Here is a 23,207-nt window from a genome sequence, read left to right on the forward strand (position 1 = left end):
CCAGAGTCTTGCCAGCATTCTGCAATATGGCTGCAGCTCCGCTGATCAGCGCGTGCTCTCTACTACCTGAGGCTTGGGCTTTCGTGCTGTGCCTTGCCTTCTGGGTCTTGTCCAGCTTTTTCTGGGCCTGGAGTCCACGCCCTTCTTGGCCAGCCCCTCGACAATGCCCAGAGTCTCCGAGGAGCCCCCTACGTGATCCCTTCAGAAGGGTGCACCTGTGTCTTCTTCATTGACCATGTAGGGTCTGCTGGGCAAATTGGATTTGGAGCTGAGGCTGGGGGTTGACTATTGACCTGGCTGGCTGAATTAGAAATCTGAAATCTTCCCTCCAATTAGATCTGAACGTGTCCTTCCTGAAGTGATGTGTTAAGCTGGGTGGAGGTGGGATCAGATGTTGGGAGGAAAAAAAACACATGAAATCAGGCTAAAGGGGGCCTTTTCCTGGTGCAGCTCTAGACCATTCCTGAGGCGTCTCCTTTGGTAGAACAAACCATCTGTGGTTGTGCCACTGAGTGTCTGTGTGCGTGTATCTCTCTAGCTGTGTGTCTGTTTATCTATGAGGGTTCCCATGCAGAGCTGTGTGGAGTCTCCCTTCATCTCACAAGCTACAAGTCCACTGAGGCAGGTGATTTACACCATTCAACCTCCATTTTCTTTGCCTGTGTAATGGCAATAATTATAACTTCTACGGATGACTATGGTGGTGAAATGAAACAATGCACATAAGCTCCTTAGCACAGTTCCTGATGCTCACGTGTTAGGCTGTTATTACTAGAGGCCTTACACAAGTTACTTAGCCTCTCTTTGCCTCAGTTTCCTCACGCATAAATTGGGTATAATACTGGAACCCAGTGTCGTTGCAAGGATTAGGGACGTTGATATCTGTAAAAGCACTGAGTACAGTGCAATAAATATTAGTGATGATAATGCTTGTTATCTTTCTGTGTATGATGTGTCTGGGTGAGAATGTCTGAGTTTGTGAATGTCTCAGCGCAATTCTCTCTGTTTGTGTGTGTGTGACTGTACATGCGTGTGTATGTGTGCATCTGTGTTTATGCGGCCAGCCACGCCTCCTGTCTCTGGGTGCAGTTTGCTGTTGGCCCAAGCCTGGACTCCCTGAGCCAGCCAGGGCCAGCGCTGGGGATGGAATTTCCATTAAGAATTAAGCAGGACAGCACTGTGAATCCAGGCAGGCCATGAGGAGGGGTCGAGGGGGATGATGCTCCAACTCGGAGCTCCCTCGAGTGGCCTCAGTTCTGGACTACATCGGAGAAGGCCTCTGCCACCTTTGCCTTGAGTTGCAGGCCTTGCTGGGGCCATGGCCCAGAAGGATGGGCAAGGGGAGAGGAGTTGCCCCTATGGGCCTCGGTAGGGACATTTGGAGTTGCTGCAGCCACGACTGGAGCCATGCGGCGGCCTCCCGAGAATGGAGAGGCGGCCAGCGAGGGTATAAGCGGTTGGGGCCTGTGGGGCCGACAGGAGCCGAGGAGGCTGGGCTGTGCAGTACGTATCTGGGAAAGTGGATGTGTGTGTATGTGTGTGTGCTTATGTATTGGGGAATGCAGGGGGGGACATTCACACCAAGTGTCCTAAGGGAACGTCTAGCAAACCAAGTCTGTTCCTCTCTTGCTATGAAAACCAGGCACAGAATTTTGTCCTGGAAATAAAAGATCTCTGAGGCTTTTTGTGAGTATTTATCCTGTGTATGATCTAAGCCTTATTCCATTTCTAGCATACTAAAAAAATATCTTAGCTTTCTAGGTACTTTTACATTCCTGATCTCATCTCATACTTTCAACAACCCATGAGCTAGACAGAGACTATTATGATTGCCAATGTAAATATGGGAAAACTGAGTCCCAGAGAGGTTAAGTGATTTGTCCAAGGACACACAGCTAGAAAGAGGAAGCAAAGTCAGGTCTCTTTGAGGACAAACTCCAGACTATTTTTATTACATTACCTGGCCTACCAGAATTGGACTCAGAGAAAAGATTCTGCAAACTTTGCCCATTTGAGGAAGGCTGTGCTCCAGTGCTAATGCCCAGCCATGTGGGTTTCTAGGGCCCAAATGCTGTCCCTGGGCCCTGAGACAGCCTTTGCTGAGACAGGAACTGAAGCTCCTCTTAAGGGACTGGGGAGTAGAATCAGGCTGTCCCTGGATGGATGGAGTACACGCTGGCTTCTCTGAGGGGAATGACTTGGGCACCTACAGAGCCTGCGGTCCCCAGAGAGGTGAGGCAGTTGAGTTAATGTTGGGAGCTGTATTGTGTCCAGGCCCAGGGAGCAGCAGTCATTTTTAGCCAAGGCCTGAAACAGGGAACAGGAATATTAGCCTCAGGAAAGAGAAGGCTGAGATTGGACCTTGGAGTGGTCATTGTGTCATGGAGATGGAGCTGGCCTCTCTGTCCTTGAACGTGTACTACGAGCATATTGACATAATTTGCACACAAGGGATGCAGGTTAGATGCTAAGGAGAACTTCCTGCCAATTAGAGGGTTCAAACTTGGGAACAGGGCCCAAGGGAGGCTAAGGGCTGCCTGTCCTATGTGATCCCCAAGAGTGAGTAGAGGCCCTCCAGCCTCTCCTCCTTCCCCACCTCCCATTCATGGCAGGGAGGAGGGAGTTTGATGGAATGATCTTGAAGCTTCCTTCCAGTTCAAAAATGTACGGACCATTCCTGAGCTTTTGGGTAGAACTTAGGCTTCTGCTCTAGCCTTTGCCATCTGACACAAACTTCCCCAAAGGGGAAGTTTGATGTGCCCCTAGTTTGGAGGTGACTCTCAGCTACCACACTCTGCCATTTTTGACAGGTCTGTGATGTGGAGGTCTGTGAACTTATTTGGGGACTTAGGTTCCAAAGGGAAGCACCTGTGGTGAATAAACCAAGTCGCATTCCAGGCATTTGGGGGCTGCTCAAAGTTTGGCGGCTCTCTCCACTGAACATGTGAACCGCACCCAAACCCCTCCTTGTTTTGTTTCAGCTCCAAGGGAAACGATCACAGCGCATTCCCTTCTCCTCTCCAGATGTTGGCATGCGGGGCGCATGTGGGCATCCCGCTGGGACTGCTCTGAGACTCCCGGGTGCTTACCCGCGGTGACTCGCGCCCAGCCAGGGGTGAGGCAGGTCTCTAATTAGACTTGACCGCGTCCCCATTCCAGTACTCCCTACAGAGTGCGACGTTTCCACTGCCGGGGGGCACCAAAATAGCTTCTCGGCGGGGCTGAGACTCCAGGCAGCAGAGGCTGACGCGGGACAGAGGCTTGGCAGGGAGCGCGCTGTTGTTGAAGGTCCTGCAGCGGCCCGGGAGCGGGCGGGCGGGGGCAGAGCGGGGCGGGGGCACGGGGCAGCAGGCGGACCCTCGGGCTGGGCCGTCCCAAGTTCAGCCACTTGCGCACGGCCTCTGGAGCCCCAGCTGCGCCCTGCCACCTCTGGCCGCTGCCTGCCACCTCTCTAGCCTGCCACCCTCTAGCCCACCCGCTTCCTCAGAGTAAGTAGACTCTGCTGGCTGGATTCAGGGGCCGGTGCTGGACTTGCCAGCCTGCCGGGGAATAGAGCATGTTTGGGGCGATTTGGATAGGAGATGTAAGTGTGTCAGTGTGAATGCCAGGGCCAATGTATTAGCATGTGGAACTTTCTAGCATGTGTCAAAGGGTGTGAGTGAGGGTAGGGGAATGTGTCAATGTGTGTAGGGACTAAGGTGTAGGTAGGCGTGGAGTGTTCCTATAGACGGCATGTGTGTCTTTGTGGCCTGGACAGCTCTGTGTGGACCTTGTCTTGTCCCTTGTAAGTACACTCGTGTGGAGTAGGAAGGCTCCATGTGGGCTGAGTGCATGTGTAGATGGATAGATGCGTGTGAGTGAGCCGATGAGGGCAGAAACTGGGGCATAAGGAGTGTTATCTGAACTCAGACTTTGAGGGTGACCTGACTTGTCCCCAGCTGGGGTGTCTTCTCTGTAGGTCATGCGACTTTGGTTTCTCAGGACTGTAAACAGGGCAGGAGCTCTGAACCTTTGCCTAACGCTGGAGTGAACGGGGCTCTGAGTGACTCCAGCTGGCTGGCCAGGGTGGGGAGACAGTTTGGGGGGACCTCGCTGTCACATCAGAAGAGGCAGGAGGACCATGAGAAGGACGAGCAGACCACACACCCACAGACACTCACAGGGCACCCATACCCACACATTCACAGCTGCTCATGTGTATACATATTCTTGCCCACACAAGCCAGTCTCGAATGCATTTCCTCACATACTTTTCAACATGCACACCTGTGGACAATGACATGTATGCAACAGGCACCTACATGTATAAAATATGCATATGCGCAAACACGCATACCTGGCTTGACCCACTCTCAGCCTCCAGCCCCCATTTTAGGTCCCCTTTAGCCCACATATGGCACCTTGGATAAAGTGTCCAAAACTGTCTTTGGTAGGGAATATCTTGCATCAGAGGTTTTGGCTGAGGGGTCAGGGTAGAGGGTGATACAGTGCCTTCGAGGTGTCCCATTTGATCTGAAACAGAGGCTCATGGACCCTGCGGCCTTAGTGTCTGGGCCTTAGAGGCATCTTATGCCTCTTGCAAGTGAAAAGGCCAGGCTGAGGCAGAGCTCACACCTGTGATTTGCCCAAGCCTCTAGCTTATGCTCTGGATTTCCTCTGCAGCAGAAAAGCAGCGGGCCTTCTGTGAGCGGGCCCTCACAGTCGTGTGACAGGGAGGAGCAGTGAGTTGTACTGGGCCGATTCCTTCTCTTCTTTGGTTTTAATCAATCCTATTTTGAGTCTCCCATCTGTAGGCAAAGCTGGAAGAGATGGCCTTTGCTTGCTCCTCTACCCTCTCCCAGTGGTTACCTCTTTTCTTGACAGAATGTTGTTGTCCCTGACTCCCTTCCCCTGGGGACTACTAGGGACACTCTAAATAGTGCTTGGAAGAGTAGGTGCCCCAAAATATCAGCTGGTGGTGGTTGTTATTATTATTATTATTACTTCTAAATCTCTCCCATCCTGGTTATTCTCCTCTGGACAGGCTTTAATAAGGTGCCCAGACTCAATGTGCTCCTTCAGTTGGGAAGTTAGGAAGATACTTATTCTTCCTCGGTGTTTATGGTTTGGTCTGAGGGGTGCCTGAGCTGCCACCCCACCACCTCCCTAATGCAGCGGAGCAGATGGGCTTTAGCCATTTTCTGAGGGGCTGGGGGCCGGGATCTACCTTCCCCTGGCCTAGTCCCCGGCCTGATTCTTGGGGACAGTTAAATAAGAACAGGCAGTGGTCACCCTGGCAGCCTTCTTGCAGAGCAAAGGAGGCAGGGGAAGGAAATCTGCATGCCTTCTGTAATCTTGTCTTTTGTGGGGACCCCCAGCCACCTTAGGATTCAAGAAAGGCTCTGGAAAACTGGAGGAGTCATGATTACTCAGTCCCATTTTTTTTTAATCAATCAAATGTATATACTTGCCAATCAGAATTTCACAGCAACAATGAAGAATCATAGAGCATCAAGGGCAGCCCCACTAAGTTAACATAGTTCCAGTTTAAAGAAGAGAAATCAGACAACAGAAGAATGATAAAAGAATAATCACCATTTATTGAATCTTTAATATATGCTTTTTTTCATTTACTTTTCACAACTTTGTTATGTTAATAGCCCCCGCCCCAGCACATTTTTTTGTTTCTGACAAGGAAATTGTGGCTTAGAGTGCTCAAGGGATTTCTATAAGTCTGTGTGACTCCTGAGCATTTTACATAATCTTTGTGTTTCCCTTTTTACTCTGGCTGCTAGGAAGCTCTCAGTCTATCATATTACTCCATTCTAGTAACTATGTTAATTAGAACGCTGACTTTGACTTTTTTGATTTCTGCTTTAACAGCTTTATAGTGTACACATCTATAACTGTAAACTCCCACATCTTTTGTAGAAAGAGATCAGAATAAGTGAATGAGCAACCAACAATTGAGCATTCTATTGGTCTCTGAGGATGAGAACTATATTGCATGGATTTTTTGGGGGACATCTCCAATTTCAAATATTTTATCTGGTTTTCAAACTATATGTCTCAATTTTGGCATCTGTATCTTTGGACTCTGATTTGTGACCATGTCTTGGGCTTTTCTTTCTAGCGGCTCTGGGAGATAATGCCCATCTCTGTGCTGGCTGAGACAATGGGGATTGTTGAGAATGAATCAGGCCATTGATAAATGCCCCCTGCTCTGAGTTCTTCAGCTGCCAACTCTTCCCTCTCTCAAAAGCGTGAGTGTCTGGGTGTCTGAAGGAGTTTGACCCTTGCCTTAAGCCTGGCCCTTGCCCCATGGCCACCCCTTCCGCATGTGACCCCGCCTAGGCCCAGGGCTCTGCTGGGAGGTCTGTGTCTTTTGGACTTTAGCTCTGCCTCCGCCAGCCTGGACCACGTGGTCTCTGATCAGGGATGGCCCTTCTGGAGCAGAAGCTTAGGACAGGAAGTGGGGGCTTTGGAATGTGGAGGAACACACGAGGGGGCTTGTTTGCCCCATGCCCAGATCAGAAAGGCCATAGGCTAGTCCTCTCCTTTCTCCTTCCTGATGAGGGGGTCTCAAGTCTGCCAAGTGAGTCCTTTGTCTCCTCTTACCTGCAAGAGATGTGGGCTACCAGGGGCATCTGAATGTAGGGCAGGACTCTAGCCACACTGCACAGTTGGTGAAACTTCTAATTCACTCCAAGACGGCCTTACCCTGCCCAAGGCTAGTCCTGTTTGGAAAGGGGAGCAGTGGGGGCCAATGCTTGGCTCTAAAGAGTACTTAGAAGGACTCTGATGGTGGCATGGTGTTATGATCCTGCTCCTCAGTATGCAGTAGGTCACCCCATGCTGCTGGCTGTTGCCCATGACCAAGATCAGTCCTTCCAGTGTGTTTGGTTACAAAGTGAGAAGGAGGATTCATGGGCCTGAGGCCCCAGGAAAAGCCTGGCATTGAGTGATGTGCTGGTGGGTTGGTGCAGGTGAGGGCTTTGTTCTTTCCCAGGTGAATATGATCTCAAAAAAGGTAAAACTAAGACTTGATCACATCTCTGCTGAGGATTCTGGTTGTTCCTTGGACTTGAAGTTCAACCAAGTAAAAACAAGTTTAAAATCCAACGAGAGCATATTGTGTAGGACTGTCAGAACTTCTGTGGGGCAAGGCTTACTAACAGTTACTCACATTTATTTGGTATCTGTTATGGCCAATCTTTTTGTTAGGTTCTTTGCACCCTTTGTTTCATAAAACCTCTGGAACAACCCTGCGAGTCAGGTACTGCTTTTAAAGACAGAGAACCTGAAGCACACAAGGTTGAATGATTTGCTCGAGGTCAGAGCCAGCAACGATTCCCTCCCAGGTCTGATGCCAGAGTCTATCGTAAATGTCCACTGATCAATTCCCCAGTTCAAAGGCTTTGAAAACAGGAGAATTCACCGCTTTGTGCCTCCTGGGTAAGGGCTAGGAGCCCAGCTTCTCTGACCCCAGGACCTGGCGTACTGGGTTAGGGCTAAGAGCCCGGCTTCTCTGGCCCCAGGACCTGAGCGTTATCAGCATCATTGGCCTTTCTAGCCTGAGGCAGAGACTGCTGCTCTGTGGGAAGCAGGGGTGGGGTGGGGAAGGCCTCCTAGGCCAGGTAGGGATCCCCCCTGCCCCCTTGGGGTGGGTAGCACTGGGCTTCTGTGGCTTCACTTCTCCCCTGGAACAATGTCTGTCCTGGGAATGGAGCCTTCATCCAGACTCTGTGATCCAGCCAGCCTGGTCTCCCCTCCTTCGGCTCTAGGGTCCCCTCAGTGCCAAGCCCTGGGGGAGTCCTGGATCCTCTGAGGAAGTCTCTGGGCAGGCCAGACCCCATTTGGCGTTGATGCAGTGTCTGTAAGAGTCAGCAATTTGGCTGGGTAATTGTGTATAGTGTTCTCTTTCTGCTGGAGACATGGAGGTTTTGTCTTACAACCCAAATATCCTGGGTTTGGAAACCATATGAAATGAAGCCTGTGGTCTAGGGGTGTGGGCTGCGTTGTGGGCCTGTGTGTGGTACTGGTTTAAAAGACACCGATGAGGGACACGATAATTGACTCAGGCCTTCTCATGGAGGATCAGAACTGGCCTACATATGGCAATGGACGGAGAAAAGAACATGGGCTTTGCAGTCAGATCTGACTTGGAACCTCAGTTTCCTTGTCTGCAAAATGGGGTTCCTTATAATGCAATGGTGATGATAGAACCAGCACGTTTATTCGAAGTGTAGTGTCTGGCATACAATAGGCCAACCACAAGTGGCATATCCTTCCTTCTTGTCCTATCTACCTTCTGGGCTGATTGGCAAAAGGTCTGGATTCCAGTTCTAGCTCAGCCTCGGGGTACATGGTTATCTTACCCTCTCTGGGCCTCACTTTCCTTGTGTGTAAAATAAGGGAAGAACTAATTTCCCTCACTCTTCTGTACTTTTTGAGGATAATGAAAAAGACTCAAGTCAGGGGCTCTCTTGGAAGATGTAGAAAGTTCAGAGACTATTATTCAATTATTCATGCCACCAATATTAATTGAGGTCCTGTGATATGCCAGGCCCCCTGCAAAGCACAGGCATACAGGTGAGTAAGGAACATCCCTGTCCTCAAGCAGAAATCAGATCATGTGGAAGGCAGGCTTGTAAACAAAGAGTGACAGGCCTGTCTGAGGGGCTGGATTATGGCAGGTACTGCATGTATTGGTGCATCAGAAGAGGAAGTGTCATCTCCAACTGGGACGATCAGAGAGGCCTTCCCAGAAGTGAAAATTCTTGGTCTGGATCTTGAAAGATAGCAGGAAGTTTCCAGGAGGATAAAAGAAGGTCATTGTAGGTTGAGAGAGCTGTACGTGCTGCTAAGGCACAGAAGCGTTGCCTAACGTGGTACGCTTGAGGGACCTTGAGCAGTTAGTCTGACTGGAGCGTGTAGTGTGAGTGGTCAGTAGTGATGAGAAACGACGGATGGGGGACATGACAAAGAGCTATTGGTGGATGTCAGGCCTTGAGGGCTGTGCTGACGTGTTTGGACTTTTATCGTGATAGTTCTGGGCAGGCACTGAGGTATTTTAAGCAGGAGAGGGTCACATGGTTAGATGTGGACTCATTCATTCAACAAACAGGAAAACAAACAATTTTTATGTCACTTTTAATTTTGATATCATATCAAATTAATGAAAATTCACGACTGGTAAAAAAAAAAAATCCCTCTTTATCCATATTCCTTAATTGTTTATAAGACACTCATTTACTTCATTGCATTCATTGATTTTTTTTCTCCAATAATATAAAAATACATTGTTTTTATTACGTATATTTTAATTGTCTGTATAATTTATATTTTATTGTTCATTTATTGTTATAGTTACTGTTTTATTATGTTTGTATATATAAATTCATATAAAATAGTCACATTTCTGATCAATTTAAGAGTAAGTTAGTGATGTAATGCCTCTTCACCCCTAAACACTGCAATGTATACTTCCTTAAAAGTGAATATTCTTACCACAGTACAATTCTGCCCAGTAATGTCTTTATAGCTCCCGTCTCCCTCACCCCATTCAGGACCCAATCTACATATTGCATTTAGTTGTCATGTCTCTTCAGTCCTTTAATCCAGAGCAATTCCTCTGCTTTAGGTTTCATGACCTTTATGTTTTTGAATAGTACCAGCCAGGTATTAGGTTTAGAATCCCACAATTTGGCTTTATCTGATGGTTCTGCGTGATTAGATTCAAGCTATGCCTTTTGAGCAGAAATACCACTGAAGGGAGGCTATCACATCAGCAAGCACAGGATGTGGGAATTGTCCCCGTGTGGGTGACAGACGTCTTCCTCACTTGCTGAAGGTGATGTTCACCAGTTTCTCCACTGTGAAATTGCTATTTTTCCATTTCTAATCAATAAGTAATTTGTGGAATGATACCTTATGTAAAGTTCCTCATCAAACTTTCACTCACTAATTTTATCATCATTGATACTTTAAATCCATCATTTCTTCTATATTTATTAGCTGGCATTCTACTGTAAGAAAGATCTTTTCTTTCTTTTTTCTCTCTCTTTTTGCCTTCTTCCCTCCTTCCCTTCCCTTCCCTTTTCCATTATGAACTCATGGATTCTTAGTTTATTCAATGGGTTATAATCAATTAGTACATTTTATTTTAATGTTCAATTGTTCCAGATTTGTAAACTGACTCCTGTTTTTTCTGACTTGTCTCCATGATTCTCTGGGCATTTGCTTACGCTCTGCTGTAGCAAGATGTTCCAGTCTCACTTCATTCTTTTCTTGCTCCAGACCTGGAATTAGCCATTTCTCCAAGGAGCCCTGGATCCTTTTAGTGGAGAATGGTACTTAGAAACTGAGATCTGGGCTACATGTGCTCCTTGCTTTTGGTGTGTCATTGCTTATATGCCCTCTTAGTAAACAAAGCTGGACATATATGTATATATTCGTATTTATTTCTAGAATAAAACATAACGAATTATTATGTTTTTATAACATACAAACCCCAAGTGACTGAAATAGAGAGTAATGGGGTCAGGGTACTTTAGATTGGGTGGTCAAGGAGGGCCTTTTTGAAGAGGCAATATTTAGAAAGATCTACAGTGTAGAATGGATGGATTGGACGGAGAGAGAGCCTGGAGATTGTTTTAATTATCCAAGATATAATTACAAGGACCTGAATTAAGACAGGATGGAGAGGAGGTAGAATCAGGTGACTGAATGCAGAAAATCTGGGAGACAATGGAGTCAAAAGGACTCTCAAAGGGCTCTCAAACTCAGCATGTCCAAATCAGAATTTCTGCATTCTTCCTTGGCACTGTCCTATTCATATGTGGCCCTTTCAGGTGTTTTGTTTTTCACTGACTGGCTCCTTCATCTATGCAGTTACACAAGTGAGAGAGAGCTGACAACCATCCTCAACACCTCTCTTGCTCAAAGCCCATGTCCAATCCATCACTAAGTCTGGTTGATGTTCTCTTGTAAATCTCTCTCAAATTCACCACCATCTCCACCAGCATCACTCTAGTTCAAGGCACCATTTGCGTCTTCCTGGGGTACCACAGGAGCCTCTTAACTGGCCCATCTGTATCCATACTGGTTCCCTCCAATCTATTCTCCACAGAACTGCCAGCGTGCATTTCAAAACACCACCTAATTGATCATGTGATTTCTCGCCTTAAAAATACTTCAGTTGCTTCTTACTGACCTTAAGATAAAGACCAACTTTTTAATAAGTCCGGCAAGGTCTTGTTTGAGCCCTGCTGCCATCTCCTACTTCCCCAGCCTAGCTCTCCCCTGGCTCTCTCCTCTTGCACATTAGCCCTGTCTCCGTCCCTCGGGCTTGTCAGGCTCCCTCCTGCGCCAGGCTCTTGCATCTGCTGTCTCTTTGCCTGTAGCACTCGTCCTCCATGTCTTCGCCTATAGAATTCCTATTTATCTCTCAGTTCAAAGCTCAACTGTCACATCCATAACCTCCATGATTAGGTCAGATCGTGTTTTAGAAGGCTTTAATACACCACATACCTCCTTCAAGGTTTTAGCATAGCTGCAATTTTACATTTATTCATAATTATTATGTGATAATTAGTTCTTGTTTTTCCTATTTGATGATTAACTCAAGGAGGGCTGGGACCATATCTGGTTTTGCTCATTACTTTATCCTAGCAGGTAGCATATTACTGATACATGCCACAAATACTTGTAGGATGAATGAATGAATGAATGAATGAAGTTTTATCAGCTAAGCAACAAGATAGATGGTGGTAACTTTCAGTAGAATAAAAATTTTAAAGAAGTAGTAGATTTGGAGAGGAAGATAATAATTCATTTTAGGAAACGCTGCATTTGACTTGCCTGTAGGCTACATGTCCCCAAGGATTTTATCATCTTCTAGGCAAACAAATTAGATGGTCATTCAGGAGCTTTGGGGGAACTAGTGATAGGTGACATCTAATTCCTGGGTGATTCTAAGTAGCTCCCTGGAGGAGATAGCAAAGTTACATGGCATCCCTGAGCTGTGGCTTCTTTATTTACTGCCCTGTCTGGTTCGTGGATACAGGAGATCACAGGGGCCTTCAGGTGGTCCTGCCTTGGCTCCTTCACTGCTTGTATGAAGGGTCTTTACAAACCCTTATGAAGGCTCTTTGGATCTTGAGAGTTACTTACATGATTCATATCGCTCAGGAGTTTCAAACCACCTTCCCACCTCTCCTCCACCCCACCCAACCTTCATCACTAGATGAAGGCCTAAAAGAGAATTCAGAGAGAAAACCTTACTGAGCTCAGAAAGCCATCCTTGCAAAGATGCTATGAGCACTGGACAGAAAGTCCATTCTGTCACTCGGGCTCACTCACTCTTGCATTCCTCACTCACTCATTCAACTATCTATTTTGCTTTCACTCAGTCACTTATCACCCATCCATCTAACACCCACCTGTCCATCTACAAACAGCAATTTACAGTGGACATATAGCAGGACTCAAGGTATCTTTCCTTCATCCTTCTTTCATATGGTCCTCACAGCCCAGAAGCCCAGGTGAGGAGACTATGGGGTGGGGAGGTGTCGCTGTGCTGGTTGAGTGCTGGGCCTTGTGTGATGGCAGGGTGTTAGCAGGAGGACAGGGAGACCGGCTCTGCCATACTGATTACTCCTCTTATCTCACCTTCTGCCTTTCTAGCATCCCATCCCTCTTTCCGTGGTGATGAGAGCTTAGGAATTAGGCTTCTTGATCAGATAGATAGAAGGTGGTCGCTGGGCTCTGCAGAGGTGCTTGTGGCTGAGGCCTGAAGGGGAAAGAGAAACACAGCTCTCTATGAGCCCTACTATGGAAAAGAGGATGTTTTCATTTTCCTCGTTTTCTCCCAGGATTGCATTTTTAATCCTGTGGAATTTGCAGAGAGGCTGGGGGTAGGGCAGGAAGAGTAGAGTTTAAAAATGTGGCATTTAGAAACCAGGCGGCAGACTAATCCTGACCCCACTCCTCCAGAAGGTTTGTCATTTACATAAAGCCCCCCAGCATGTGTGCTGTCCATCTGCCACGGCATGGGACAGGGCTGGCACTGAGCAGACAAAGGACAATGGCAGACACATCAGATAAGAGCATCTTGGAGAAATGCCCGAAGGTGCTAAGGATCTAAATTACAGGCTCATCCACTTGTTCCCTCCCTCCCTCATACATCCAACCACTATCTGCTTAGCACCTACTCTGCACCACGCATTGTCCTAGGCACTGCAGATACAACAGTGAGCAAAACATGTACCCTTGTAGAATTTGCTTTCTGGTATGGGAAGACAGCCAGTAAATACATTGATCAACAGTATGGTACTGAGTGCTATGGAGAAATATAAAGAATGGTGAGGGAGTTCCAAGAGTGGGAGAAGGGTTGTACCAGGTCAGGAGGTTCTCTCTGATATAGAGGTATTTAAACAGAAGTCAGGAGGAAGTGAAAGGACAGGCTATGTGGATATTTGGGGAAAGAGCAGTCAAATAGGGGAATAAAGGCAAAAGCTTTGAGGAGGTTTGAGGAAGAGTATGAGGGTCAATATGGCTGCAATGCAACGAGAGTCCAAGGAGTTGAGGTCAATGCAGTAATGGGGACCAGATCATGAGGGCTCTTATAGGTTATTGGGAGAATTTGGCTTTTAATTTGAGTAATGTGAGTGGAAACTGGAAGGTTCTACTTAATGTAGTTTCTTTTTTGCTTAAGCATTTGCATAACTATTAGTGCTTGGAAGTTAATTTAAAAAAATGCACAATTTATAAATACAGAAGAAAGAGCAACTTACCAAACTTAACCTAAAAGGACTCCTGAAAGTTTTCCTAAGCCTGTATATAGATTTCATTTCTGCCTTTCCTGTAAGTTGATCCAACTATCTGGAAGAAAATGACTAAAACTGTTTGCATCTTTGTATGTATTTATTACTGGATGTGATAAAGCTTATTTTCATGGACAAAATGCTCTGGCGGCTATGAAGATAATAGATTGTTGAGGGGAAGGGGAGAAAGATAAGTGAGGAACCTATTATAGTCATGTAGGTGAGAGGTGGTAGTGATAGACCCAGGTTCACTTATTTATTCATTTATCCATCCATTTCACTTTTTATTCTACCTATGTGTGTACAACACTGCCCATGGAGGATGCCATTTACCATTATTCATCCATTCTTCTGTCCTTCAGTAATCTGTCCAGTTATCATCAGTGCTTTGCAACAAGTCTTTATCTGCTACATGTAGAGCGTTATGCCAGATGCCGGTTGCTAGGGGCACATTCTTCTGGGACTTTGGCCCTAGCAGGGTAGATGAGATGCACTCACAGGGGATCACCAGTCAGTTATAAAACCCAGCAGACCCTGGCAAGCCCAAGATGAATGGTGTCAGCACCTCAGGATTCCAGCTGCCCTGTGGTCTGGGGGTCAGAGTAAACGTGCAAGAAGGGGCCACATTTAAGATGAATCTTGATGGGTGGGGACAGCAAGTCAGTCCTGAAGAAGAGCAGGGAACTTGTCTTGAAGCTTGAACCAAAGGGACATATTTGGCAGTACAGATTGCTAATGCCAAAAGAGGTGGGGTGGGCTGGAAACTGGGTCTAAAGAGTGAGGAGCGCCGGGCTAAGGACGTCAGACCTGTGTTGAGAGACACTGGGAGACATAATTGATTTTCAACATGTTACAATGAAAGCTGTGTTTTAAGAGGCAGAAACTAACATTAACATTAGGAGGGCTAGGCTGGGGATTGGGAGGCCAGCAAGAAGACAATTGCCTGTGTAAGCTCCTTGGCCTTACGGCCAACATCAGCCCTGAGGTTGGGGCAACTATTGGGGTCGCCCCCAGATGAACAGTGGGCAGGGATGCAATGATGTGGGAGCGCTAATAGCTAACTCAAGCAGCAGGTGACATGAAAGGCTGTCACTTCAACAAGTCCCAGATGTCTTCTGTAACTCGAAGCCGTCTTTGAGCAAAGAACACAGAGCAGCCTGGGTACTGGGCAGAGCAGAAAAAGAGTCAGAGCTGGCCTCTGGCCATGAATGACTGTTTTAGAAGCTTCTGGGGAGGGGGTCATTGGATTGTAGGAACATTAGGTTCAAAGTAGGAGCTCATCTAATCCAGCGTCTCCTCTTACGGAGGGGAGATTGGAAGCCCGGAAAAGGGCATAAATTGTCCAAGCCCATAGAGAGCACTTGTGGCAGAGAAAGGTCAAGCCCCTCATTTGCACTCATGCTGGAGGAATTACTATAATATGTTTTATTTAATTATGCATTTATGTATCTCTTTCAATGGCAGAGGATGTTCTAAGAAAAACATTGTTTTATTCATCTACTTCTCTATCATCTAGCTGGGGTCTGATGCAGAGCAGACGCCCTCTTGACCCAGACCAAGGCTGATGTTAGATTGGTCTCTGAGGGGACCGAGGTGGAGCAGACAGAGCTGCTTGTGGATGGGGGTAGAGCTGGCTCGGATCCCTCGTGCACTTCCATGGCCTGGCCTGTGACTATTTCTATCTCAATTATACTCACAGACCTTGGCAAAGGCTTAGTAGGGGCCATGAATGTGAGTGAGTAAAGGGGAATGCTGCCAGGAAGGGGCCTGCTGAGAGGGAGAGGACACGGGCGTGGCTGAGGGGCTGGCGTGTCCTCTGCCTGAGGCCACTGCAAGCTAGTCGTTGCCCAGCTCGAGAGAGAAGAGCAGCAGCCCACAGGGTGTTTCACAGCCTCCACTGGGCACCTGGCATGCGTATTAGGGTTTAAGTCTAGTGCCTGGTCAGACCTTTGCCTGGGCCCTCAGGCACTTTACAAAACCCCCTTATTTACTCCCCTGCTGTTCCAAGGAGCTGACGGCTGTTTCTTTAAGGATAAGTCCTGTTCTCTTCCCACACAGTTTGCAATGGTCTATGACTTAACAGCAGGATTTCAGATGGAATTGTCCTTTGACACGACTCCATCCCCTCCATCCCCGCAGTCAGGATCCTAGTGGGGAGGGCTGAGCTGGAGACAGTTTCCTGAACAGTCAGAGGGATTTGCAACTCCTGCCAGCTCAGGCCCCCTGGGTCTGCATCAGGGCTGGATGGGTAATTGGTTCTTAAGCTCTTCATCAACACGTTCTGTTTGTCTTGTGCGTTGGACTTGGCAGAGGGATTTCCACATGGAGGAGAGTGAGCAAAGCAAACTGAACATATAGACAGGAAAATAAGTGCCCCCAAGTCAGCATCCCTCAGTGAATGCCCTGGGGAAGGCAGTGGTGTTTTCCAAAGTAGCATTATGGACTAGGCCAGGTTTTGGACAGAACCTGAGCGAGAGCAAAGGAAGAACTTGGGTTCTAGTCTGGGTTTAGCCACACATTTGCTCTGTGACTTGGGCAAGTCATTTGCCCTCTCGGGGCTTCAGTTTCCTTTGTCATAAACTACAGGTTTGGAAAAGACAATTCATGAGGACCTGGGCTCCTATAACATTCCGGGTTTCTTGCTTACATTATGCCAACAGGAATTTTGGTTAAGACCTTAACTTCCAGATTTCTATCTTGGCTAGGGCTCATTTTTCACTTTGATTGAAATTCCACCTTTATAGATTCATTTCTTTGTTTTTTTGTGTGTGTGTGTGTTTTTTTTTAGGAGATTCTTATTTCCACAGACCACGTTGCCTAACAAAAATCCCTCTTATTTTTATGACCTCATATAGGAATACGAAGCAGTGTCATCTCCATTATTATATTTCAGTCTTTATAACAACTGTGTCAGGTCCTCAAAGATGTATTATCTCTACTTTGCATACGAACCATCTTTGCATCCAAGGGACAAGTTTCACTTGATCATTCGAACTGAATTCAAAGGAGCACATTAAAAGGATGATATACCAGATCTTTTTAGTTAACCTTCCCTTTCTCATTTTCAGAGACTTTTCATCTGCTTATGCTGGAGATGGGCTGGACTTCTCTGTCTGCAGAAGGGAACTCTTAGAGCACCTCTCTGCTGTTTCTCTCTAGCTCAGACCAACTAGATCTTTGCTTTGGGGCAACAGGGAGCCTGAGGGGCAGGAACACGTGGGCAAGAAGGAGCTTTCCCCTCATATACGAAGCAGGGACAACAGTGGGCATCACCTCCCCCTTCACCCAATGCACTTTCTGCTTCTGGTTTGAGGTGTGTGTGTGTGCTCTGTCTCTGTCTCCCTCAGTTTCCCCACCCCTGTCTTTAATCAAGTATCCCCATTTCCTTTGGTCTATTTTGGAGCTCGCTATTCAATTCTCTAAGTTTATTCCAGCATCACTATCATACTGTATTTACTATTTGAAAATAAGACTTATTATCTAGCAGAAAAGGCCCCCTCATTTCTTTTTCTTTTTCAGAAATATTCTTGGTCGTACATTTCAGATTCATCTCATCAAAGTCTAGGGAAAAAATCTCATGGGGATTTGATTGGGATTGCATTGAATCTATAGATCACTTTGTGTGAATTGACATTTTCCTTTCTAAATAAATGAAATACCTCTTCATTTATTTTGGCCTTTTGAAATATCTTTTCATAATATTTCATAATTTTCTCAATAAAGGACTTGTGCATTTTAAGATTCATTTTTATATACCTAATATATTGTCACTGCTCTTGTGAATGTCTTCTTTCTAAATTTCACTTTATATTTTTGTTCTGGTATCTAGGATTATACAGTACTTGACTTTTGTATATTCATTCCTAGCCAACTCTCTAAGCCCTTTTATGAATTACAATAATTTATTTGTAAATACTTTTGGGTTTTTTACATTGACAGTGAGGGTGACTTGCTAGTTCATGCTACATTTTTATAAGAATTAGGGAAAGAAGCCATTTGCGGGGAGACGGAGACCCATGGAGACTTGGCTTACCGGCTTACCAAGTGGGCTGCAGGTCTGTGTCTGCTGGACTCAGCCCTGTGGAGGGCGTGGGGCTGGGTGGGCACAGCTGAGGCCCATTTCAGCCTCCACACACTTCCTGGGCTGTGCGCTGCTCTGCATAGACAGATGTGGCAGCCCTGTGGACTGTCACATCAACTGCAAATAATGACAGTTTTGTTTCTTTCCACTCTTATACATTGTCTTTCCTTCTACACTAGATAAGATCTATAACACAATAATGAATAGAAGTTGGTGGGAGCTAGGCATTTTAATTTTATTTCTGATCTCACAGGAAATGCTTTCAACATGTCATCATTATGTATGTCCTTTCTGGTTTTTTTTTTTTTTTTTTGAAATGCTATTTAGTCAGTTTAAGGAAGGTCTCTTGTATTTATAGTTTGCTAAAAGGTTTTGTTATGAATGGCTGTTGAATTTTGTAAAATTATTTTTTTTCATCTATTGAGATGATCATAAGTTTTTTCTTCTTTTGCCTATTAATGCGGTGAGTTTCATTAATCTGTTATCTAATGTTAAAACAGTCATGTATTTTGAGGCTAAACCCAATGTATGATGTATTATCTTTTTCATTTAAAGCTGGATTCTGTTTACTAACATTTTGTTTAGTGTGAGAGTGGCCTATACATTTCCTTTCTTGTGTTCCAGTTTAGTTTCAGTATCAAAATTATGTCAGTCTCAAAAATGAATTGAAGTGGTTTTCTCTTATTCTTTGGAAGAGTTTGGGTAAGTTTATCTTTCCTTTGAATGATAGAAATTCACCTGTGAATCTCTGCATGGTATTTTCCTCATGGGAAGATTTTTAAAGTATTGATTAATTTATTTACTGGTTATAGATCTATTTCTTCTTGAGTCAATTCTGGCAAATTGTCTTTTTCTAGGAATTTATCTAGTTTATTTATGATTTCAGTGCAATTGCAATCTTTTATCTCTGCTGCTTCTGTAGTAATAAACTCCCTCTTATTGCTAATATTGATTATTTATGTTTCCTTTCTTTTATTTTTCTGATCTTACCAGAAGCTTGTCTGTTTTATTTGTGTTTTCAAAAACTAACTTTTACTTTATTGATTATTTTGTTTATGTTTACATTTTGTTTTGTGCTTTTATTGTGCTTTGCTTAATGTTTGCTACTGTGTTGATATTTTTCTTCTGCTATTTTCTTTGGAATTATTCTCCTCTTCTTTTTAACATTTCTTATGTTGTTAGAAGTTAGACATTTTTCTAATTTTCAGATTTTCTCATTTAAAACTGTAATTTTTGCTCTTAATTCTATTTATCTGTATACTATATGATTTTTATATGTGTATTTTCATAATTATTCAGGTTTGTTTTCTAATTTCTGTTATAATTTCTTCTTTGACCAATTATTTTTATGTTTAAAATGTCCAATTGTATGGGGATATTTATATTGGGGTAGAAACTGCAATCCGTAGGAAACCAATCATTTGAAATTTGCTGAGGCTTGCTTTAAGATCTAGACACTAGTCATTAAAAAAATGATTCATGAATCCTTGTAAAGGATGTGTATTCTCGATAAGTTGATGCAGTGTTCTATTCATAAACATTAAATCTAACTTAATTATGCCATAAAAATCGCCTATATTTTTACTGATAATTTTTTGGCTTGACCTATTAATTAATGACAGAATTGTGTTGGAATATCCATCTGTGATTCCATACTTGTTCATTTCTCCTTGAAATTTTTTATCAGTTTTTACTCTGTATGATTTAAGACAGTATTATTGTCATTAGGTGCATCCTCATTATTAAATCTTCTTGATGGGCTGAACTTTTAATTTTTATGTAGTGAATCTCTTTATAATGCTTATTGTCTCAAAGTTTGTTTTGTATTATATGAATACATTAGCATCAGAATTCTTTAGGTAAATATTTACATGGTATATCTTTTTTAACCTTTAAGTTGTTTGGGGTCTTTTGTTTTAGGGATATTTCTTGTAGCCAGGACACTTTCTCTCTCTCTTTCTCTCTTGTTTTCTCCTGTATTCCCCCCACCCCTTAATGCATTGCATTATAATCTTTGCTTACAAGTGGCTAGTTTAGTTCATCTCTCCTCATTGTGATTGCTGTTATACATTGATTCTCCCTCCTACACATTTCTGTCTTCTTTTGTTTTTCTTTCTTTATTGCCCATTTATTTTCCCTCCTCTACATGTTTGAAGAGTAATGTCTATTTCTTTCTCTATGTATATCATTTTAGTTGGTTACCCTAGATATTACAGCATTAATAATAACCTAATGAAGCTAAAATTAATTTGCATCTCTATTTCCTCCTCTCAAAATAAAAGCACCTTAGAACACTTTACCTTTCTTTAGTCATTCCCTGCTGAGTTTACTTACAATATTTTAGATGCTTTTTCCTTATCCCACAAATGAGGTATTCTGATTGTTTCTTGTAGTCCAAGTTTGTTTGAATTTACTCATATAGTTACATGTAAGTTTGCTCATCATTCTTTCTTATATCTCAAACCTTTCATCTGGTGTTACATTTTTTCTGCTTGAAGTAAATCTTTTAGAATTTCCTTTAGTGTGGGATTTTTACTTCTTTGAAGATACACTTATTTGTTCCTTATTCTTCACAGAGAGTTTCTCTGGGTATAGAATTTTAGGACAATTGTTATCTGTAATTAAATCTTTTCTTATTGTCTGCTGACTTTCATCATTGGTATTAAGTGGTCACCTGTTGATCTGCTTTCTCTCTTTGGTGTTCTTTAGTCTGGTGAATTGTCTAAGGTGTGTTTCTTTTGTATTTTTCCAGCTTAGGATTCGTTGGGATTCTGGATTTGAAAGTTATTTTGTCTTTCAAAAATTCTAGGAAAATTTTCAGTCACTATTTCTTTGAATATCACTTTTTTTAACCTATTTTTATCTCTTATCTCTCTTTGAAAATCTGATTAGATACTTGTTAGACTACTTTATTCTCTATTCTTGAGCTTTAGTTTCTCTCATATTTTCTCTCTTTTGTCTCTCAGGGCTGCATTTTGGATAATTTCTTTTGTTCTATCTTTTAATACACCAGTCTATTCTTTAGCTGTGATTAATTTGTCCAATGAGTTTTTCATTTTAATTATTACGTTCTTAATTTATAGAATTTAATTTGGTTCATTCTCAAATCTGCTTGGCTATATTTCATAGACTTTGTTCCTTGAAAATGTTTCCAAGATTCTCTTTTATTTCTTGAAACTAAAGTCTTTAATTGAGTTTTTATTCCTCCTCACAGATAATGTGTGTTTAGGTCACAAACCTATGTGAAGGTCATATTGTGATCATTAATTCTTAAGAGAGATTTTAGTTCCTTTTACTCAGCACCAAAGCTGGGACAGACAACTTTTCTCGTACTTATTGTGTAAAATATTTATTTCTAATTTATCCTTATACTGAAATTCTGGCCCCGATTTTAATCTCTCCCTAGTCCCCGGCTTTGTCCCTAGACTTCACTGTCCCATACACACATGAAGCAGAAGCTTAGGTAATACAACATTCAGCAGATGTTCTCCGGGCAAAACTTTCTTCAACTCGTGCTTATTATATCCTTGGTTCCCGCTTTTGCTTTTCTTTTGGGCTCTCCTCATGTCATTTGGACCAGCTCAGTGGTGCATTTAAAGACATTAAGAACATCTTTATCAATCCTTTAAAATGCTTATTATGGAAAACTATTTTCAAATAATGGTCTACCATATTGCTGAACATAGAATTTCTGGGGAACCTTTTCCTGTAAGAAGAATCCATTGTTAAGTAAAAAACAGGTGCTAAAAATAGTGGCATGGTATGGAGTTCCTTAAACAGAGGGTATAGTTTTTATCCTCACTCAACTGACGAGCTGTATACCTTAGCAAATTATTGACTCTCTCTAAATCTTTATTTCAACCTCTCTCAAATGGGGATAATAATAGTAGTAATTATTTTGGACTTTTTGAGCTATGGATTAATTTATTTATGTGAAGAATATAGAAGCGTGCTTGGCACATAGTGCCCAATGCCACATTTCATTGAACTTAAGATGTCATAGGTTGTAAGATGTTCTGTTACTTCATAAAAAAGAAAATATGCTTCCAATTAAACTATGAAACAATGCCAAGATGCCATTGACTGAAACATACATCTCAATTTCAGATGTTAAAAAGTGAAAAAAAAAAGCATCTTAGAACCACCTGATTGTAGTAAATTTTAGCTGTTATTATAAATGATACATATGAGCTGAGGAAGCATTGGTGGAAAAACAGAATCTTAGTCTCAGAACTGATAGGACTTTAAATGTTTGTAGGTATTTGTTTCATCTCACCCTCACCTCATCCACTTCTGGACCCCGACTGTATAGTCTTTATCCTCACTCAACTTAACTAGCTCTGTACCTTAGCAAATTATTGAATCTCTCTAGAGCTTCGTAGTATAGTACAGTGTGAGAACTAGACTCAGTTTCTAGAGGGTTAACTGTCAGTAGACAAACACAAGACTGAAGAAGTAGAGAAAAGGATCTTATGTTTATTAAGAGACTTCAGTGTCTAGCATACCTATAGGTGCCTTAAATACAGCATTTACTTTAAGTTTTACAATTAATCAGGTTAAGTAAGATTAGTTGCAGTAACAAACAACCCCCCAGTTCGTGGCTTAGCACATTATATTCATTTCTTGCTTGCCCCACAGACTGCGGTGGCTTAGGTGGCTCTATTCCAAACTGTGATTTAGGACTCATCTTCTTCCACCTATTGGCCTTGCCGTATTGGGGCTTTCTGATTTCTCTGGCATCATTCAGTAGGTGGAGAGGGGAAGAGAGAGGGACCAGGGAGAAAGCATACCTTCTATTACAATATAATTTAAAGTTGTTTAAGACCTCACAGTTTTATTTATTCCTTGGTAACTGTTTGGAAGGAGGAATTACTATAGGTTAGGGTGGTTGGAGAAGGCCTCCCAGATGAGGTGAGGTTAGACTGAGTCCTAAAACACTGGTATTACCTGGAGATAGAAAAAGAGAATCGAGGAGATTTCAGCCTGGATGTGCTGGGGTGCCATGACCAATGCACAGAATTATGGAAGAGAACAATGTTTTTGGAGAACCATGGAACACTCTGTTGGGGAATGACTATAATTTATTGCACTCCTAATTTATTGTACTGGACACCATGCAATGCGCTGTTTGGATGCTACTCTGATGGCATACTAATCATTAATAAGACAGTATTCTGTGAAAGGGCTGCTTTTTCATGTTTGACCTGTTCTGTGCCCCCCTGAATTAACTCAAATGGTTAAATGTTGACCAGATGGTCCATGAACCCCAACATAAAAGATTATTTATCTAAGGATGTGATGACAATGACAGTAGGATTTGT

General features: G+C 43.6%; 1 protein-coding gene across 4 annotated transcripts in view; it reads left to right on the forward strand.

Moving 5' to 3' along the window:
- Positions 1-1,361: 1,361 nt before the first annotated feature.
- The window catches only part of INSC (INSC spindle orientation adaptor protein), a 118,055-nt gene continuing 96,209 nt past the window's right edge, over positions 1,362-23,207 (forward strand). Inside the window, exon 1 of one of the 4 annotated variants that reach the window (XM_074336040.1) lies at positions 1,362-1,503. In XM_074336040.1, coding sequence (XP_074192141.1) covers positions 1,408-1,503 — 96 coding nt within the window. In that variant the 5' untranslated portion in view covers positions 1,362-1,407. Of the gene's footprint in view, positions 1,504-3,361; positions 3,489-18,235; positions 18,350-23,207 lie in introns of those variants that run through there. The other 3 variants (XM_074336041.1, XM_074336042.1, XM_074336043.1) reach the window with 3 other exon arrangements.

Source organism: Rhinolophus sinicus, linkage group LG06 (genome assembly GCF_036562045.2).
Source record: "Rhinolophus sinicus isolate RSC01 linkage group LG06, ASM3656204v1, whole genome shotgun sequence".
In the NCBI taxonomy this organism is placed as follows: domain Eukaryota; kingdom Metazoa; phylum Chordata; class Mammalia; order Chiroptera; family Rhinolophidae; genus Rhinolophus; species Rhinolophus sinicus.